At 47.2% G+C, this 19,323-nt stretch overlaps 1 protein-coding gene across 3 annotated transcripts in view; it reads left to right on the top strand.

The window, feature by feature from the left end:
- Nucleotides 1-19,323, top strand: part of LOC137328094 (GTPase HRas) — a 68,926-nt gene that overhangs the window by 21,223 nt on the left and 28,380 nt on the right. For all 3 annotated transcript variants that reach the window (XM_067994267.1, XM_067994265.1, XM_067994266.1), the window contains exon 2: nucleotides 18,817-18,956. In XM_067994267.1, the coding sequence (XP_067850368.1) occupies nucleotides 18,846-18,956 (111 nt within the window). In that variant the 5' untranslated portion in view covers nucleotides 18,817-18,845. The remainder of the gene's footprint in view (nucleotides 1-18,816; nucleotides 18,957-19,323) is intronic.

Genomic DNA, 19,323 nt, shown 5'->3' with positions numbered 1-19,323 from the left:
TCACGGTTGATAAACAATGGCAAACATTAAAAGAAATATTTCAATATTCTCAACAAATATACATTCCATTGAGAAATAAAAACTCCACTGGAAAAGTGATCCACCCGGAGCTAACTAAAGAAGTTAAGGAGAGTATTAGATTAAAAGAAGAGACCTATAATGTTGCCAAGAGGAGTAGTAAGCCTGAGGATTGGGAGAGTTTTCGAAACCAGCAAAGGATGACCAAAAAGTTGATAAGGGAGAAAATTGAATATGAAAGTAAACTAGCAAGAAATATAAAAAGGGATTGCAAGAGCTTCTACAAGTATGTAAAAAGGAAGAGAGTTGCAAAAGTAAACGTTGGTCCCATAGAGGCTGAGACAGGAGAAATTATAATGGGGAATCAGGAAATGGCAGAGCCGTTAAATATTTTGTATCTGTCTTCACAGTAGAAAACACAAAAACCATACCAGAAATAATGGGGAACCAAGGGTCTAATGACAGGGAGGAACTTAAAGTAATTAATATCAGTAGAGAAAAAGTACTGGAGAAACTAATGGGACTAAAAGCCGATAAATCCCCTGGACCTGATGGCCTACATCTGAGGATTCTAAAAGAGGTGGCTGCAGAGATAGTGGATGCATTGGTTGTGATCTTCCAAAATTCCCTAGATTCTAGAACTGTCCCAGCGGATTGGAAGGTAGGAAATGTTACCCTGCTATTCAAGGAAGGAGGGAAGGATAAAACAGGGAACTACAGGCCAGTTAGCCTGACATCAGTCATTGGGAAAATGCTGGAATCCATTATTAAGGACGAAGTAACAGGGCACTTAGAAAATCATAATATGATTAGGTGGAGTGAACACGGTTTTATGAAAGGGAAATCGTGTTTGACAAATCCATTAGAGTTTTTTGAGGATGTAACTAGCAGGGTGGATAAAGGGGAACCAGTGGATGTCGTATATTTGGATTTTCAAAAGGCATTCGATAAGGTGCCACATAAAAGGTTGTTACGCAAGATAAGGGCTCATGGGGTTGGGAGTAACATATTGGCATGGATAGAGGATTGGTTAACGGACAGAAAAGAGTAGGGATAAACGGGTCATTTTCGGGTTGGCAGGCTGTAACTAGTGGGGTGCCACAAGGATCGGTGCTTGGGCCTCAGCTATTTACAATCCGTATTAATGACTTAGATGAAGGGACCGAGTGTGATGTATCCAGGTTTGCTGATGATACAAAGCTAGGTGGGAAAGTAAGCTGTGGGGAGGACACAAAGAGTCTGCAAAGTGATATAGACAGGTTAAGTGAGTGGGCAAGAAGGTGGCAGATGGAGTATAATGTGGGGAAATGTGAGGTTATTCACTTTGGTAGGAAGAATAGAAGAACAGAATATTTTTTAAATGGTGACAAACTATTAAATGTTGGTGTTCAGAGAGACTTGGGTGTCCTCGTACAAGAAACACAGTCAGCATGCAGGTACAGCAAGCAATTAGAAAGACAAATGGCATATTGGCCTTTATTGGAAGGGGGTTGGAGTACAAGAGTAAGGAAGTCTTACTACAATTGTACAGGGCTTTGATGAGACCTCACCTGGAGTACTGTGTACAGTTTTGGTCTCATTATCTAAGGAAGGATATACTTGCCTTCGAGGCGGTGCAATGAAGGATTACTAGATTTATTCCTGGGATGAGAGGGTTGTCCTATGAGGAGAGGTTGAGTAGAATGGGCCCATACTCAAGTTTAGAAGAATGAGAGGTGATCTCATTGAAACATATAAGATTCTGAGGGGCCTTGACATGGTAGATGCTGAGAGATTGTTTCCGCTGGCTGGAGAGTCCAGAACTAGGGGGCTTGGTTGCTGGATAAGGGGTCGGCCATTCAAGACTGAGATGAGGAGGAATTTCTTCACTCAGAGGGTTGTGAATCTTTGGAATTCTCTACCCCAGAGTGCGATGGATGCTCAGTCATTGAGTGTATTCAAGACTGAGATAGATAGATTTTTGGACTTTAGGGGAATCAAGGGATATGGGGATCGGGCAGGAAAGTGGAGTTGAGGTCGAAGATCAGCCATGATCTGATTGAATGGCGGAGCAGGCTCGAGGGGCCGTATGGCCTACTCCTGCTCCTATTTCTTATGAACCTTCCACTGTGTGAATTTCTTCAGTTAATTGTGATTCATCAGAACTAATAACTGCTTGGTTTTTATATAGTGCCTTTTAAGGTTTTAAAAACTTTCCAAGTTCACAGACACAAAATCAGACAAAAATGGGTTTAGAGACTATGATATTAGGGGTTGACCAGATGCTTGGTCAGCCAAATAGAATCATAGAATGGTTACAGCACAGAAGGCGGCCATTTGGCCCATCAAGCCTGTGTCGACTTTGTAAGAGCAATCCAGTTAGTCCCGTTAATTTCTCCAATACTTTTCTTTTAATCTTAATTACTTTAAGTTCCTCACTCTCATCAGACCCTTGGTTCCCCACTATTTCCGGTATGTTTTTGTGTCTTCTACTGTGAAGACAGATACAAAATATTTGTTTAACATCTCTGCTATTTCCCCTATTCCCCATTATAATTTCTCGTCGTCTCTGCCTCTAATTACTTTCGCTAATCTCTTCCTTTTTTACATACTTGGATTTTCAAAAGAGATGTTATTTTTTGAAGAGGATCATAAAGGAGAGTGCAGAGGTGGAGAGGCATGTGGAGGGAATTCCGGAGCTTGGGGACTAGATGGCTGATTTGGGGTGAGGGAGGAATGGGCAAAGGCCAGAGTTTGTGGCAGGGTGGGTGTTGTTGGACTGGAGGAGGTTTCAGATATGGGGAGGGGACAGGCCATGGAGGGGATGCTGGACTTGTTTCAAGGGAATGAGGCGGGCCAAGTGGAGCAAGTGTCAGTGGGGGAGCATTTAGGGAACAGCGATCATAGTATCATAATGTTTCGAATAGCTATGGAAAAGGACACGGGCCATTCTGAAGCAAAAATACTCAATTGGAGGAGGGCCAGTTTCAATGGGTTGAGAACAGATCTGGCCCGGGTAAATTGGAATCAAAGATTGGCAGGCAAAACTGTAATTGTTCAGTGGGTGGCCTATAAGGAGGAGATGGTTCGGGTACAGTCTAGGCACATTCCCAGGAGGGAGAAAGGTAGGGCAACTAAAGCCAGAGCTCCCTGGATGACCAAAGAGATAGAGTAAGATGAATCAGTAAAAGGGGGCGTATGACAGATGTCAGGTTGATAACACAAGTGAGAACCAGGCTGAATATAGAAAGTTCAGAGGGGCAAAGAGAGAGTATGAGAATAGACTGGTGGCAAACATAAAAAGGAATCCAAAAGTCTTCTGTGGATATGTAAATGGGTAGTAAGAGGCGGGGTGGGGCTGATTAGGGACAACGAAGATCATCTACTCATGGAGGCAGAGGGCATGGCCGAGGTACTAAATGAGTACTTTGCATCTGTCTTTACCAAGGAAGAAGATGCTGCCAGAGTCTCTCCGTAAAGGAAGATATAGTTGAGATACTGGATGGGCTAAAAATTGATAAAGAGGAGGTACTGGAAAGGCTGGCTGTACTTAAAGTAGATAAGTCACCCGGTCCGGATGGGATGCATCCTAGGTTGCTGAGGGAAGTAAGGGTGGAAATTGAGGAGGTGCTGGCCATAATCTTCCAAACATACGAAGATCCAGGGGTGGTGCCAGAGGACTGGAGAATTGCAAAAGTTACACTCTTGTTCAAAAAAGGGTGTAAGGATAAACCCAGCAACTACAGGCCAGTCAGTTTAACCTCAGTGGTGGGGAAACTTTTAGAAACGATAATCTGGGACAGAATTAAGTCACTTGGACGAGTGTGGATTGATTAGGGAAAGCCAGCACGGATTTATTTTGGGCAAATCGTGCTTAACTAATTTGATAGTTTTTTGATGAGATAACAGAGGGTAGATGAGGGCAATGCAGTTGATATGGTGTATGTGGACTTTCAAAAGGCGTTTGATAAAGTGCCACATAATAGGCTTATCAAGATTGCGGCCCATGGAATAAAGGGGACAGTAGCAACATGGATACAGAATTGGCTAAAGGACAGGAAAGAGAGAGTAGTGGTGAACGGTTGTTTTTCGGACTGGAGGGAGGTGTACAGTGGTGTTCCCCAGGGGTTGGTGCTGGGACCACTGCTTTTCTTGATATATATTAATGACTTGGACTTGGGTGAACAGGGCACAATTTCAAAATTTGCAGATGACACAAAACTTGGAAGTGCAGTGAACAGTGAGGAGGATAGTGATAGACTTCAAGAGGATATAGACAGGCTGGTGGAATGGGCGGACACGTGGCAGATGAAATTTAATGCAGAAAATCCGAGGCAATACATTTCGGTAGGAATAATGAGAGGCAATATAAACTAGAGGGCACAATTCTAAAAGAGGTACAGGAACAGAGGGATCTGGGGGTATATGTGCACAAATCGTTGAGGGTGGCAGGACAGGTTGAGAAAGTGGTTTAAAAAAGCATACGGGATCCTGGGCTTTATAAATAGAGGCATAGAGTACAAAAGTATGGAAGTTATGATGAACCTTTATAAAACACTGGTTCGGCCACAACTGGAGTATTGTGTCCAGTTCTGGGCACCGCACTTCAGGAAAGATGTGAAGGCCTTAGAGAGGGTGCAGAAGAGATTTACTAGAATGATTCCAGGGATGAGGGATTTTGGTTACATGAATAGACTGGAGAAGCTGGGATTGTTCTCTGAGCAGAGGAGGTTGAGAGGAGATTTGATCGAGGTGTTCAAAATCATGAAGGGTCTGGACAGAGTGGAAAGAGAGCAACTGTTCCCATTGGCGGAAGGGTCAAGAACCAGAGGACATAGATTTAAGGTGATTGGCAAAAGAAGCAAAGGCGACATGAGGAGAAACGTTTTTACACAGCGAGTGGTTATGATCTGGAATGCACTGCCCGAGGGGGTGGTGGAGGCAGATTCAATCATGGCCTTCGAAAGGGAACTGGATAAGTACTTGAAAGGAAAATATTTGCAGGGCTACGGGAATAGGGCAGAGCAGTGGGACTAGCTAGATTGCTCTTGCATTGAGCCATCATGGACTCGATGGGCTGAAAGGCCTCCTTCTGTGCTGTAACCTTTCTATGATTTGAACACGAGGGTGAGAATTTTAAATTTGAGGCTTTGACGGGCTGGAAACCAGTGTAGGTCAGGGCGCACAGGTTAATGGGTCAACAGGACTTGCTGTGGGACACGATACTGGCAGCTGAGTCTTGGATGAGTTGAAGTTTACGGAGGATGGGAGGCCGGTAAGGAGAGTAATCAGTGTAATAAATTGAGCGAATTGCCAGCACGGATTGATTGTGGAGCTGCTTGTACAATTTAACCCTTCCTGCTGAACTCCGAATGGTCCAATAATTAGGCACAATTCAGGATTGCAAAGTAGGTTGGATGAAACTCCCTCTTGGCCAAGTGGAAAAGACCTATTGGAAATGAACGTGGCCAACCTCTGCCAGTTCCTGTGTGTCCTTCGTGCACTATAAATTTCTACTTTATTTCAGCATCACTTGGATCGTAGGGATGATTGATAACTAGAATGAAATCGAACAGGGAATTCAGGAGAAACTTCTTTACCCAGAGAGTCGTTAGAAACGTAGAAAATAGGAGCAAGAGTAGGCCGTTTGGCCCTGCTCCGCCATTCAAAATGATCATGGCTGATCGTCTAACTCAGTACCCTGTTCCCGCTTTTTCCCCATATCCCTTGATCCCTTTAGCATTAAGAAATATATCTATCTCCTTCTTGAATACATCTAATGACTTGGCCTCCACTGCCTTCTGTGGTAGAGAATTCCACAGGTTCACCACCCTCTGAGTGAAGTAATTTCTCCTCATCTCGGTTCTAAATGGCATACCCCGTATCCTGAGACTGTGACCCCTGGTTCTGGACTCCCCAGCCATCGGGAACATCCTCCCTGCATCTAGTCTGTCCAGTCCTGTTAGAAATGTAATGTTTCGAAGAGATCACCTCTCATTCTTCTAAACTCTAGTGAATATAGGCCTAGTCGACCCAATCTCTCCTCATACGTCAATCCTGCCATCCCAGTTAGAATGTGGAACTCTCTACCACAAGGAGTAGTTGAGGCGAATAGCATCGATGCCTTTAAGGGGGAAACTAGATAAACACATGAGGGAGAGAGGGATGGAAGGATATGCTGATAGGGTGGGAGGAGGCTCGTGTGGAGCATTAAGTCAACAATTCAGGATGGCGAGGATTATTCGCATACCTCGTGAGGACCTATCGGATGGGCCGTTTGAAATGTGATCGTGTCGGTAAAATAACTCTCTGCGTCTAATTGACACCAGTCTTGCGTTAGCTCGGCGCTGGTCACATGCGTCAACCCGCAGGCTGGTGGGCGTTGATGGACCGTAAAGAATTCTGAGCCCGGGAGAGCGATTCCTGTTCAGATCAAATCCCATCCCCCACCCTGTCCCCGAATATTTTTGTGGTCTCAAATAGGATCAGTGGAGTGGGTCTGGCTTGACAGGAGTGTGTGTGTGTGCACCCCCTTCGCCTGTCCTGTGTTCGGGGTGCCAACTGGTTGAGGGGCGAAAGAGAAAAATTTAGTTTTGTATCCTTGGGCGTTGGTCTTGAACAGAATAAAATGGTGTGATTGGAATACTTACTTCAATAATAACTTTTTAGAAGTGGTTCTGGCTTTAATGAAAGTAAATTCCGCCAGTCGATTATCCGATAGATGTGTTGGGGGCTGTGTCCATAAACCGTCTGAAATTCCTCATGAATTGGATTGAGTTATCGGTATCAATAGAAGTCATTTGATGCACTGATTTACTTTGAGCATCTCTTGGAACTGATCATTTCGGTGGATTGGAGCTTGTTGTGATATGTTCTCCCGTGTGTTCACGTTTCTCCATTCAGAGCTGGGCCAGCAAATGCAATTTATTTCAGCTTGCCTGTTTCCCATTGGGTGGAACTCTTCTCCCACAAAAAGCAGTAGATGCTTACCTCAATTAATAATTTTAAATCAGAGATCGATAGATATTTGCTAGCCAAGGGGTATTCAGGGACGTGGAGCTAAGGCGGCTGGATGGAGTTAGGATACAGATTAGCCTGGAGCTCATTTGATTGGCGGAACAGCCTCGAGGGGCCAAATGGCCGCCTCCAGTTCCTATGTTCTTTCCCCTCGTCTGCTGGACATCCCATGGACCGGGGACAGGAGCAGCAACGAAGCTCGAGACCCCACCTGCGGCTGTGGGGATTTCCCTATGAGCGAGGCTGTGGGCAGTGTGTGTCGTCCCGCGATCCCCCGCAAAGATAGAACAGGAGTAAAAGTTCTCAATTGGGGAAAGGCCAATTTTACTGAGCTGAGAAGTGATTTAGCAAAAGTGGACTGGAAACAGCTACTTGAGGGTAAATCAGTGTCAGAGCAGTGGGAGGCGTTCAAGGGGTTCAGAGTAAACATGTTCCCACAAAGAGAGGGTGCGACTGCCAAATCTAGAGCCCCCCGGACGACAAGGAACACACAGAGTAAGATAAGGCAAAAAAGGGAAGCTTATGTCAGACACCGAGAGCTCAATACTGCAGAAAGCCTGGAGGAGTATAGAAAGTGCAGGGGTGAAATTAAAAGGGAAATTAGGAAAGCAAAGAGAGGGCACGAAAAAATCCTGGCAAGTAAAATTAAGGAAAACCCAAAGATGTCTTATTAGTATATAAAGAGCAAGAGGATAACTAAGGAAAGAGTCGGGCCTATTAGACACAAAAAAGGTAACCTATGTGTGGAGGTGGAAGATGTGGGTCTGGTTCTTAATGAATACTTTGCGTCTGTCTTCACAAAAGAGGGGGACGATGCAGAGATTGTAGTTAAGGAGGAGGAGTGTGAAATATTGGATGGGATAAACATAGTGAGAGAGGAAGTATTAAGGGGATTAGCATCTTTGAAAGTAAATAAATCGCCTGGCCCAGATGAAATGTATCCCAGGCTGTTAAGAGAAGCAAGGGAGGAAATAGCAGAGGCTCTGACCATCATTTTCCAATCCTCTCTGGATACAGGCGTGGTACCGGAGGATTGGAGGACTGCTAACATTGTACCGTTGTTTAATAAGGGAAATAGAGATAGACAGAGTAATTATAGGCCAGTCAGTCTAACCTCGGTGGTGGGCAAATTATTGGAATCAATTGCAGCATAAATCGCCATTTAGAAAGGCATGACTTATTCAAGGACAGTCAGCATAGATTTGTTTAGGGAAGGTCGTGTCTGACTAACTTGATTGAATTTTTTTGCACAGGTAACAAGGAGGGTCGATGAGGGTAGTGCATTTGATGTAGTTTACATGGATTTTAGCAAGGCTTTTGACAAGGTCCCACATGGCGGACTGGTCAAAAAAGTAAAAGCCCATGGGATCCAAGGGAAAGTGGGAAATTGGATCCAAAATTGGCTCAGCGGCAGGAAGCAAAGGGTAATGGTCGACGGGTGTTTTAGTGACAGGAAGGCTGTTTCCAGTGGAGTTCCGCAGGGCTCAGTACTTGGTCCCTTGCTTTTTGTGGTATATATTAATGATTTGGACTTGAATGTGGGGGGCTTGATCAAGAAGTTTGCAGATGATACAAAAATTGTCCGTGTGGTTGATAGTGAGGAGGAAAGCTGTAGACTGCAGGAAGATATCAATGGACTGGTCAGGTGGGCAGAAAAGTGACAAATGGAATTCAATCCGGAGAAGTGTGAGGTAATGCATTTGGGGAGAGCAAACAAGGCAAGGGAGCACACAATAAATGGGAGGATACTGAGAGGTGTAGAGGAAGTGAGGGACCTTGGAGAGCATGTCCACAGATCCCTAAAGTAGCAGGACAGGTAGATAAGGTGGTTATAAAGGCATGTGGAATACTTTCCTTTATTAGCTGAGGCACAGAATATAAGTTGTAAACAATTTTACAACACCAAGTTATAGTCCAACGATTTCATTTCCACACCGCCTGAGGAAGGGGAAAGCCCCCGAAAGCTTGTGGGATTAAAAATAAAATCGTTGGACTATAACTTGGTGTTGTAAAATTGTTTACAATTGTTAACCCCAGTGCATCACCGGCATCTCCACATCACAGAATATAAGAGCAGGGAGGTTATGCTGGAACTGTATAAAACACTGGTTAGGTCACAGCTTGAGTACAGTGTTCAGTTCTGGTCACCACATTACAGGAAGGATGTAATTGCACAAGAGATGGTGCAGAGGAGATTTACGAGGATGTTGCCAGGACTGGAGAATTTTAGCTATGAGGAAAGATTGGATAGGCTGGGGTTATTCTCTTTGGAACAGAGAAGCTGAGGGGAGATTTAATTGAGGTGTACAAAATTATGACTGGACTAGATAGTGGATAGGAAGGACCTATTTCCCTTAGAGGGGTCAGTGACCAGAGGTCATAGATTTAAAGTAAATGGTAGAAGGATTAGAGGGGAGCTGAGGAGAAATTTTTTCACCCAGAGGGTGGTGGGGGGTCTGGAACTCACTGCCTGAAAGGGTGGGAGAGGCAGAAACCCTCAACTCATTTAAAAAGTACCTGGATGTGCACCTGAAGAGCCGTAACCTACAGGGCTACGGACCAAGTGCTGGAAAGTGGGATTAAGCTCAGCTCCTCTTCGGCTGGCATGGACACGATGGGCCGAATGGCCTCCTTCTGTTCTGTAACTCTCCGTGATTCTATGAAAATTAAAACCCGTTTTTTTTTTAAGTGCGCGTGAGTTGATGGACAAGAGAAAAAGTAATAACCGCGCAGAGCAATGAGGTGGAGACTGGGCCTGAAGACCACAGTGGACCCTCTCGAGCTCAGACGAGCCCACCCTTGAACCCCACCCCTCTCTGGTCCCCTCGTGTTTATATTTCTCACTCGCTGAGTTAGCAGGTGGTCCCATCGGCGCTGGAGCTTGGGTTTTGAATCCAGCCCAGGCTGATGGGCTGAAAGTTGTGTCTCTGTCTGTCTCTCTGTCTCTCTCTCTCTCTCTCTCTCTCTGTCTGTCTCTGTCTGTCTGTCTCTGTCTCTCTCTTTGTCTGTCTCTGTCTGTCTGTCTGTCTCTCTCTCTGTCTGTCTGTCTCTCTCTCTGCGGCTGCCGGTTGTAAGGTGCTAAGTGAAATAAGTTTGTCGAGTTTCACCCACTTCCTGTTGTCTGCACCACGCCGGCAATTTCACTCGATCTGTGAGAGTGTCTGATGTGGCAAATGGAAGAAGCAATGTTGGTGTCGTGGGATTGAGGCCTGTTACTGGGACCTGTGCCATTCTATTCGCAGCCTTGGAACATTCCATACTGAGACTGGGCATTTAATGATCCATTCTCCAGGAAACTTATCCTCATCCTCAGTGCAAAATACACCTCCCCCTCCCTGCCGCCCCCCAAAAGATAATCAATAGATTGCCAGTTAGAATAATCTATATTCTGTCCCCCCGATTATCACAAGGTGGCAGAAACACAATGAACCAAATGGAGGTGGTGAAAGGCACGATGGGAATACAAGTCCGTCCTTTTCTTTCAGACGGTTTTAACCCTCGGGCTTGATTTAAATCCCGCCTCGCTGACTCCCACCTAAAAGCTGGTGGAGTCCCTCGGGGGGGGGGGGCTGTGCCAGAAGGCCGCAGCCTGGGACCCGGGCTAATGGTCCCCAACAGTCGGGTGACTGGGCAGGGGGAGACTCCAATGGAAACGGTGGCCTGGGGAAAACCGGGGGGGGAGGCCCAGAGTTTCCTTGTGTGGCCGGGAGCAGCAATCTGCTGGTGACCCGCGAGGAAACCTGTTAAACAATGAAAGGTCAGCGGCCCGAGGGCCCTGGATCCTGATTCCCTGGCGGATGTAGCACTGGTCATTGTGTTGCGGCCAGCCTTTGATGATTTGGCGCAGTGGTTCCGGTGGTTGGGGCAAGTTGTGAAGTTGAGCTCACTAAATCTAATAATTTGTGGGTTGGCACCAGGACAGAAGTGACCGTGAAAAACGGCCAGATGGTGGTGGTGACTCAACTGTGGAGGGATTTTAATGGGCCTCTGCACCAGCTCCTACCCACAGCCTGGGTGGGAGTAAACACTTTGGCAATTAATTGTGGACACACAGCTGGTGAAGGAAAGACTTTCATAACCTCGGGACGTCCCAAAGCGCTTTACAGCCAGTGAAGTACTTTTGAAGTGTAATGTAGGAAACGTGGCAGCCAATTTGTGCACAGCAAGATCCCACAAACAGCAATGAGATAATCTGTTTGTTTGTGATGTTGTTTGAGGGTAAATATTGGCCCCAGGACACCGGGGAGAACTCCCCCTCCTTCTCTTCGAAATAATGCCATGGGATCTTTTAAATCTGCCTGAGGGGGCAGACGGGGCCTCGGTTTCACATCTCATCCGAAAGGTGGCACCTCTTGCAGTGCAGTGCAGCGCTCCCTCAGTGTTGCACTGGAGTGTGTGCCCGTGTCTCTGGAGCGGAGGCTTGAACCCACGACCTTCTGACTCCGAGGCGAGCGCTCCCCACTGAGCCACGGCTGACACCCACAGGTGGGTTGCAGGTGGTCTTGGTTTGGGACGTAGTAATCCAACAGCCTCTTCAGGGGGGGGGAAAAACCCTTGCAATTTATTGGAACAAAAGCCGAACGGAGCCCTGAGCGTCGTGTGCTGCTCGCGTACAGACCGGGAGGGCCGCGCAAGCGGAGCGCAGTATCTGCCGCTCCGTCACCTCACGACCCCGTAGCACAGAGTGACCCTCGTCCCTGACGTCCCTCCTTGGACCAGGCGCATGACCGTGGAGTTTGGCGGGGAGCGTGTCACTTGTCTCTGCGTGCATTTTGTAGGACCTGGTTAGACCGCACCTGGAGTACTGTGAGCAGTTCTGGGCACCGCACCTTCGGAAGGACATATTGGCCTTGGAGGGAGTGCAGCGTAGGTTTACTAGAATGATACCCGGACTTCAAGGGTTAAGTTACGAGGAGAGATTACACAAATTGGGGTTGTATTCTCTGGACTTTCGAAGGTTAAGGGGTGATCTGATTGAAGTTTATAAGATATTAAGGGGAACGGATAGGGTGGATAGAGAGAAACTATTTCCGCTGGTTGGGGATTCTAGGAGTAGGGGGCACAGTCTAAAAATTAGAGCCAGACCTTTCAGGAGTGAGATTAGAAAACATTTCTAGACACAAAGGGTGGTAGAAGTTTGGAACTCTCTTCTGCAAACGGCAATTGATACTAGCTCAATTGCTAAATTTAAATCTGAGATAGATAGCTTTTTGGCAACCAAAGGTATTAAGGGATATGGGCCAAAGGCAGGTATATGGAGTTAGATCACAGATCAGCCATGATCTTATCAAATGGCGGAGCAGGCACGAGGGGCTGAATGGCCTTACTCCTGTTCCTATGACCGTGCCGTGTGCAAATTGTCTGCCACGTTTGTCTACGTTACAGTGACTACACTGGAAATGTAATCGATTGGCAGTGAAGTACGCAGAGGACGTCCTGAGGAGATGCTGCATAAACGCAAGTTCCTTCCCTCTGCCCCCGAGAATGACACGCCATCCCCATCCGATTACGAAACCCAATGGTGAGGCTGGAAGATGTTCCAAGCGTGCGGCCAAAGCCAGTTTGCAGATGTAGAATAGAGAAAAAAAAATGATGGCATTAAAAAGGAGTTTGTTGCCCAGGGGAGCTGAAACCACGAGACCAAGCTCTCGTTTACATTTTGTGTGGAAGACTTGCTACGATCGGATGAGTAGGCTGGACAATCTCAAGGAAATACCTTCCTACTGTGTGCAGCAAGATATCAGGAGGCTACTGCTTCCCGGTAACTTGTCGCGAGGTTAATCAGAACAAATCGTCTGTTCCTGAAAACTCTACTCCCCAATCATTCTTGGATCTACACGACGAGCATTTGGCTCTCAGCAGATGTGGCCTGGTCTCTGGGGAGACTGTGCAGCTTTTACGGACAGGAACCGTCATGGACCAGCAAGCTGTGAAAGAATGTTGGCGGCAGGCCTGCTTTTTTTTTGTTTCCTGGGAGTTCCAAGTTATTTCTTTCCTTTTCTCGAAAGCTGTCGCTGTCCACGGACTCTCCTTTTGGCGAAACCGCAGAGGCGAGAAACGCTCTCCTTCCGAGATCGTGCTTTTGAGCGTTTGTTTTTAAATCTGGAGCCGAGATGCTGAACGTTGAGTTCTTGCGATCTTGGATTGTTTTTGGAGCAGATGGACAAACCGGACGCTGGGATCTTGGCCACGGGCTCCTGAAGTTCAGGCGCTAAATTCCCTCTCTCAAAGTGGCCGGCAGATCTCTGCACTTACAGCAAGGTGTGGAGCCGCACATAGTTTCAGGACCTTAGACTTGGTTTCCATATTGTCACAGCAATCAAAGGTGTCGTTGGTGTTCAGACAGGTTAGCCACGGAAAACATTACATCCCAGTATACTGAATACACAATGGGTCAGATTACAAAGACAGAGAGAGAAAGAGACCCGAAAGGCAGAGAGAGAGAGAGAGAGAGAATGTCCAGTTGTATTAAAAACAGATAACTTTTTTTTCCGCTGGTGGGGTTATGTGTAGCGTGACATGAACCCAAGATCCCGGTTGAGGCTGTCCTCATGGGTGCGGAGCTTGGCTATCAATTTCCGCTCGACGATTTTGCATTGTTGTGTGTCTCGAAGGCCGCCTTGGAGAACGCTTACCCGAAGATCGGTGGCTGAATGTCCTTGACTGCTGAAGTGTTCCCCGACTGGGAGAGAACCCTCCTGTCTGGCGATTGTTGCGCAGTGTCCGTTCATCCGTTGTCGCAGCGTCTGCATGGTCTCGCCAATGTACCGTGCTCCGGGGCATCCTTTCCTGCAACGTATGAGGCAGACAACGTTGGCCGAGTCACAGGAGTATGAACCATGTACCTGGTGGGTGGTGTCCTCTCGTGTGATTTGCAACCCACCTGTAGATGTCAGCCGTGGTTCAGTGGGGAGTGCTCACCTTGGAGTCAGAAGGTCATGGGTTCAAGCCTCCACTCCAGAGACACGGGCACACACTCCAGTGCAATACTGAGGGAGCGCTGCACTGCTCTGCCAGAGGTGCCACCAGGACCTCAGACTTGGTTTCCATATTCAAAGGAAGAGCAGGGAGTTCTCCTGGGCCAACATTCTCCCTCGACCAACGTCACCCACCAAAGCCATTCATCTTGCGGTTTGTGCCACTTTGGCTCGGTACAAAATGGCTCCTGCATTTTTCCCGCACGGTGGCTGCCCTTCAAAGCAGTTTATTTATATGTTTCTTCTACGGATGTGGGCGACACTGGAAATGCAATTTTTGTTACCCATTGAGTCCAGGACTAGAGTCACACGTGGGTCCGTCTGGGTAAGGACGGCAGGGTCCCTTCCCCGAAGGACATCCGTGAACCTGTTGGATTTTTTTACAACGATCCGATAGATTCCACCGTCATTTTATCCGGTGCCAACCCACAAATCACCAGATTTATTGTTTCCAATTCCACAGTTGGTCAGGATGGGGTTATTTGAACTCAAGTGGGTAGATCTTGACTTTTGTGCGATGGTGTAAGTCGGACGATAGCGAACTGGCAAACTGTCTTACATCTCTCCCGATTGGAGTCAATGGAAATACAAACAGGGGAGCGATGTTGAGCGGGATTTGTTACAGCCTGTTTTACGCACTCTCAAAGTCGAGGTTGACCCCGCTACTGCTGGGTTGCTTTCCAGTTCCAGAATCACTGAGCCAGTGACCTTCTACATCTACCGTACCCTATTGACTATCGCAAGAAACACTTGGCAAGTTTACGACCAAAGTAGTCTCTGCTCTCCCCTCACGCTGCTCTGCGTGTAGTTGAAGTTACGATGGCTCCATCACCCTCCATCCGTCTCTCTTTCCTGAGGCAGAATGTTCCAGTTGGATCAGATTCTTGCTCCAAAACATTGGAAACTCCTCCACCACCGCAGGGCGTGTTTCAGGCCTCCTCGTGCCCTGAGTCCATCGCCATTGAGCTGGTGTCGCCTCACAATCCGATCCACTCTTTATTAGATTAGACTGGGCTTGATGGCCGGCGCGGACACGATGGGCCGAAGGGCCTCTATCCGTGCTGTATAACTCTATGACTCTATAACATCCGCGGTCTGAACTCGCCATCTGGGCTTGACTCCCTTTAAAAACAGAGTTTGTATGTTGGGTCCTTTTTAAGATCAGAATGTGTCAGCCCTGGCTGAGTGGGTAGCACGCTCGTCTCCGAGTCAGAAGGTCGTGGGTTCGAGTCCCACTCCAGAGACTTGAGCACAAAAACTAGGGCTGACACTCCCAGTGCCAGTACTGAGGGAGTGCTGTATTGCCGAGGCCCTGTCTGCCCCCTCAGGTGGATGTAAAAGGTCCCACGGCCACTATTTCGAAGAAGAGCAGGGGGGAGTTCTTCCCTGGTATCCTGGGGCCAATATTTATCCCGCAACCAACATCACTAAAAACAGGTTATCTGGTCATTTATCACATTACTGTATGTGGGATCTTGCTGTGCGCAAATTGGCTGCTGCGTTTCCTACATTACAACAGTGACCACCATTCAGGAGGTACTTTGGCTGTAAAGCGCCTTGAGACGTCCTGGAGTCATGAAAGGCGCTGTATAAATGCAAGTTTGTTTGTTCTTTGTGATCCTATTTTTAAATGTATGACTGACTCCACCTCTGGGCAGGATGTATCTGTCTGTCACGGGCTGATTCTGAAGCGCCAATCTTCATTTAAAATGAATCTCTGTTTTCTCATGAGTGACGGGTTGTTAGAGTCTCACCATCTGGGCTCTTGATTTTATTAAACAGTTAGGCTCGTGTGGAGCATAAACACCGGCATGGACCTGTTGGGCTGAATGGCCTGTTTCTGTGCTGTACGTTCTATGTAATTCTAAGCTTCGGGGAGTTTGTTACCCTTGTGTTGTCTTCATGTCTTCAGTTTAAACAGCAATTTGTTTTGATCAAGGACTTTGTAGAGCTGGTGAGGCTGATAATGAGGAGCTAAATTAATTTTTATTCGTTCTTGGGAAGCGGGCGTCGCTGTCAAGGCCGGCATTTATCGCCCATTCCTAGTTGCCCTGAGTTTGATACAACTGAGTGGCTTACCAGAGCAGTTGAGAGTTGGTGTGGGGACTGGAGAAACTTATAGGCCCGGACCGGGTAAGGACCAGCAGGTTTCCTTCTTCAAAGAACATCAGTGAACCAGTTGGGTTTTTACCACAATCCAACAGCTCACCAAGATGATACCAGGAATGGGAAACTAGAGTCGTGAGGCGAGACTCTTGAGATACTGGGACTGTTTCCGCTGGAACAAAGAAGGGTAGGAGGGAATTTAATCGAGGTTTTTAAAATCATGATGGATTTTGAACCTGGTATGAGGGGTCATCCATAGAAGGTTCACTCGGTTAATCCCGGGGATGAGGGGGTGGACATATGAGGAGAGGTTGAGTAGATTGGGACTCTACTCATTGGAGTTCAGAAGAATGAGAGGCGATCTTATTGAAACATATAAGATTGTGAAGGGGCTTGATCGGGTGGATGCGGTAAGGATGTTCCCAAGGATGGGTGAAACTAGAACTAGGGGGCATAATCTTAGAATAAGGGGCTGCTCTTTCAAAACTGAGATGAGGAGAAACTTCTTCACTCAGAGGGTAGTAGGTCTGTGGAATTTGCTGCCCCAGGAAGCTGTGGAAGCTACATCATTAAATAAATTTAAAACAGAAATAGACAGTTTCCTAGAAGTAAAGGGAATTAGGGGTTACGGGGAGCGGGCAGGAAATTGGACATGAATTTAGATTTGAGGTTAGGATCAGATCAGCCACGATCTTATTGAATGGCGGAGCAGGCTCGAGGGGCCGATTGGCCTACTCCTGCTCCTATTTCTTATGTTCTTAAATTCTCGCTGAAAGAGGTTGGGAGGAGTGACTTTACACAGGGTCATTGGATCATGGCATGCTTTACCGCAGGGGTAGTTGAGGGAGAGACCGTGGCATTATTTAATGGAAGAGTAGATCAGTATTTTTAGCGGAGAACGTATGGGGCACTGGGATTCATTGGATTGGCCTAGCAAAGAGCCGGCACACGCGCGATGGGCCGAATGGCCGCCTCCAGTGCTGCAAACGGCTGGTTCTATGGTTTACCTGTCGGACAAGATACACGTACGGCGGCCTTGTGTCGAGCGCAACCACCTCACATTCGAATGTCTTTTTTTGTTGTAGATACAAAACCGTCTTGTACAAAAGAAAGCCAGTCATTGGCCTAGAATTTACTGTGAGCTTCACTGGCTGTCTGACCTCCCGTGTGTTCACTGAGCGGTGGCCTGGCCAGATTAGAAACTAACTGTCCTGAAGATACTCCATTGCCCGGACTCGCTGCGCGCAATCTCTCAGTCTCCATCTATTGGTTTGCCAATTTCCTGAGCAGTTGGTGTTTGTTTGTTTAGCTGCTTGTCCTGGTTTCCTGTAAGAAGCTTTTATTTGAAATGCCAGCGAGCAGAGGAAGCAAAATGGGTTGGAAATGGCAGCATTGTTTGATTTTTTCCCCCTCCCACCACGGCGAGAGTTAAATCTGCTGGGACCTTGTACACTGCCCGTACCGATGGTCTAATGGGCTGGGGATCGGAGAGTTATTCTCCTCAGATTGACGGCACTGAAAGCAAACTAGCAAATGCTTCTCACTGCACGTGCGATGAAGCTCCAGCTTTGCTCTGAACAGGAAAACCATTTGCACCACCTTCACTGCAGTTCCTTGTTCACTGATTTGATCATTGGGATGTTGCCAAACCTCCTTCCTCTGACTGCCTCCTGATCTCACCCAGGACAGCCCTCAGTCAACTGCAAGCTTTCGCAAACTTTTCAACGTTAAAGAAATCAGCCATAGAGCCTGATGTGAACGTGTTTGGAGCAGAGAGCAAACACAGAGATTGATACAGTCACCTATCTGAGTGAACATCGATCATTCCCGTACAGATACTGATATTATCTCCCTGTTTACACTGGAGCAGATTTCTTTGAGGGCAGCTAGACGATCTACCAATGGTGCTACACCCAGGGAGTCTAGCGTGAGTGGGGTCAGAGGAAGGCAGTTAAATGGACCGGGGGGTGTAACGTAATCCAGCCCCCGCTTTAGAGTCACGGGTTCTGCCCTGATTTTCCATTTATGAATTTCTACGATCCACGTTTTTAATGGAAAAGTGACCGTGAAGCTGTCGGATTGTCGTAAAATCTCGACTGGTTCACTGATGTCCTTTTTAGGGAGGGAGACCTGCCGTCCTTACCCGGTCTGGGCCTATATATGTGACTCCAGTCCCCACACCAACGCGGTTGACTCTTAACTGCCCTCCGAAGCGGCCGAGCGAGACACTCAGTTGCATCAAACCTGGTACCAGACGTTCAAGAAGGTGGCCCAACACCACCACCTCAGGGCAACTAGGGATGGGCAATAAATGCCAGCGATGCCCACATCCCGAGAGCTTTTTTTTTTAAGTTTCCATTATAAATAAAGAAGTGGGAATTTATAATGGGGGGGGGGAAAGTTGACAGGAAGTGTGAGCAGGTGTACGATTTCTGGTTTCACCTTCTATTCTCTTCCATCTGATCAATTGAACCAATACCTTGGTCACACGCAGCTTGGACCAAAGTTGTCTCCTTCGCCTTAAACATTGAGAGTTTTTAACAAGTGCCTTTTTGTTATGCGATTGGTGAGAATATCTCTCCACTTTTTGTTTTTAGTTTTAAAGCTGCAGTCCAAAAGCTCGCTGGGCCACCTTTTTTGTTCTGCAGAAAGCCTGAGTTAAATTTGAAGGAGCGAGGACCAGAGCAGGTGGTTGATAATCCTCTCTTTACGATTGCAGGCGACGGTCGGGCTGAGGTGAACCTGAAGATGACAGAGTACAAGTTGGTGGTAGTTGGAGCTGGAGGTGTCGGAAAGAGTGCTTTAACAATTCAGCTCATCCAGAACCACTTTGTGGACGAATACGATCCCACGATAGAGGTACAGTACGTCCACGCACAAACCACAGCCTGAAAGCTTCGCAGTTGCCTTTTCCTTGGTGTCTCCTTCCCTCGTCTCTCAGATGAGAGGATAAACCGAGGCCCCGTCTGCCCCCTCGGGTGGATGTAAAAGATCCCACGGCCACTGTTTCGAAGAAGAGCAGAGGGAGTTCTCCCCGGTGTCCTGGGGCCAATATTTACCCCTCTACCAACATCACTTAAAAACAGATTATCTGGTCGTTATCTCATTTGTTTGTGGGATCTTGCTGTGCGCAAATCGGCTGCCGCGTTTCATAAGAACGCAAGTAGGAGTAGGCCGCACGGCCCCCTCGAGCCTGCTCCGCCGTTCGCTAAGATCATGGCTGATC

Source organism: Heptranchias perlo, chromosome 12 (genome assembly GCF_035084215.1).
Source record: "Heptranchias perlo isolate sHepPer1 chromosome 12, sHepPer1.hap1, whole genome shotgun sequence".
Classification (NCBI taxonomy): Eukaryota; Metazoa; Chordata; class Chondrichthyes; order Hexanchiformes; family Hexanchidae; genus Heptranchias; species Heptranchias perlo.
Note: the sequence above shows the minus strand (reverse complement) of the source record. Positions and strands in the feature narration are given on the sequence as shown.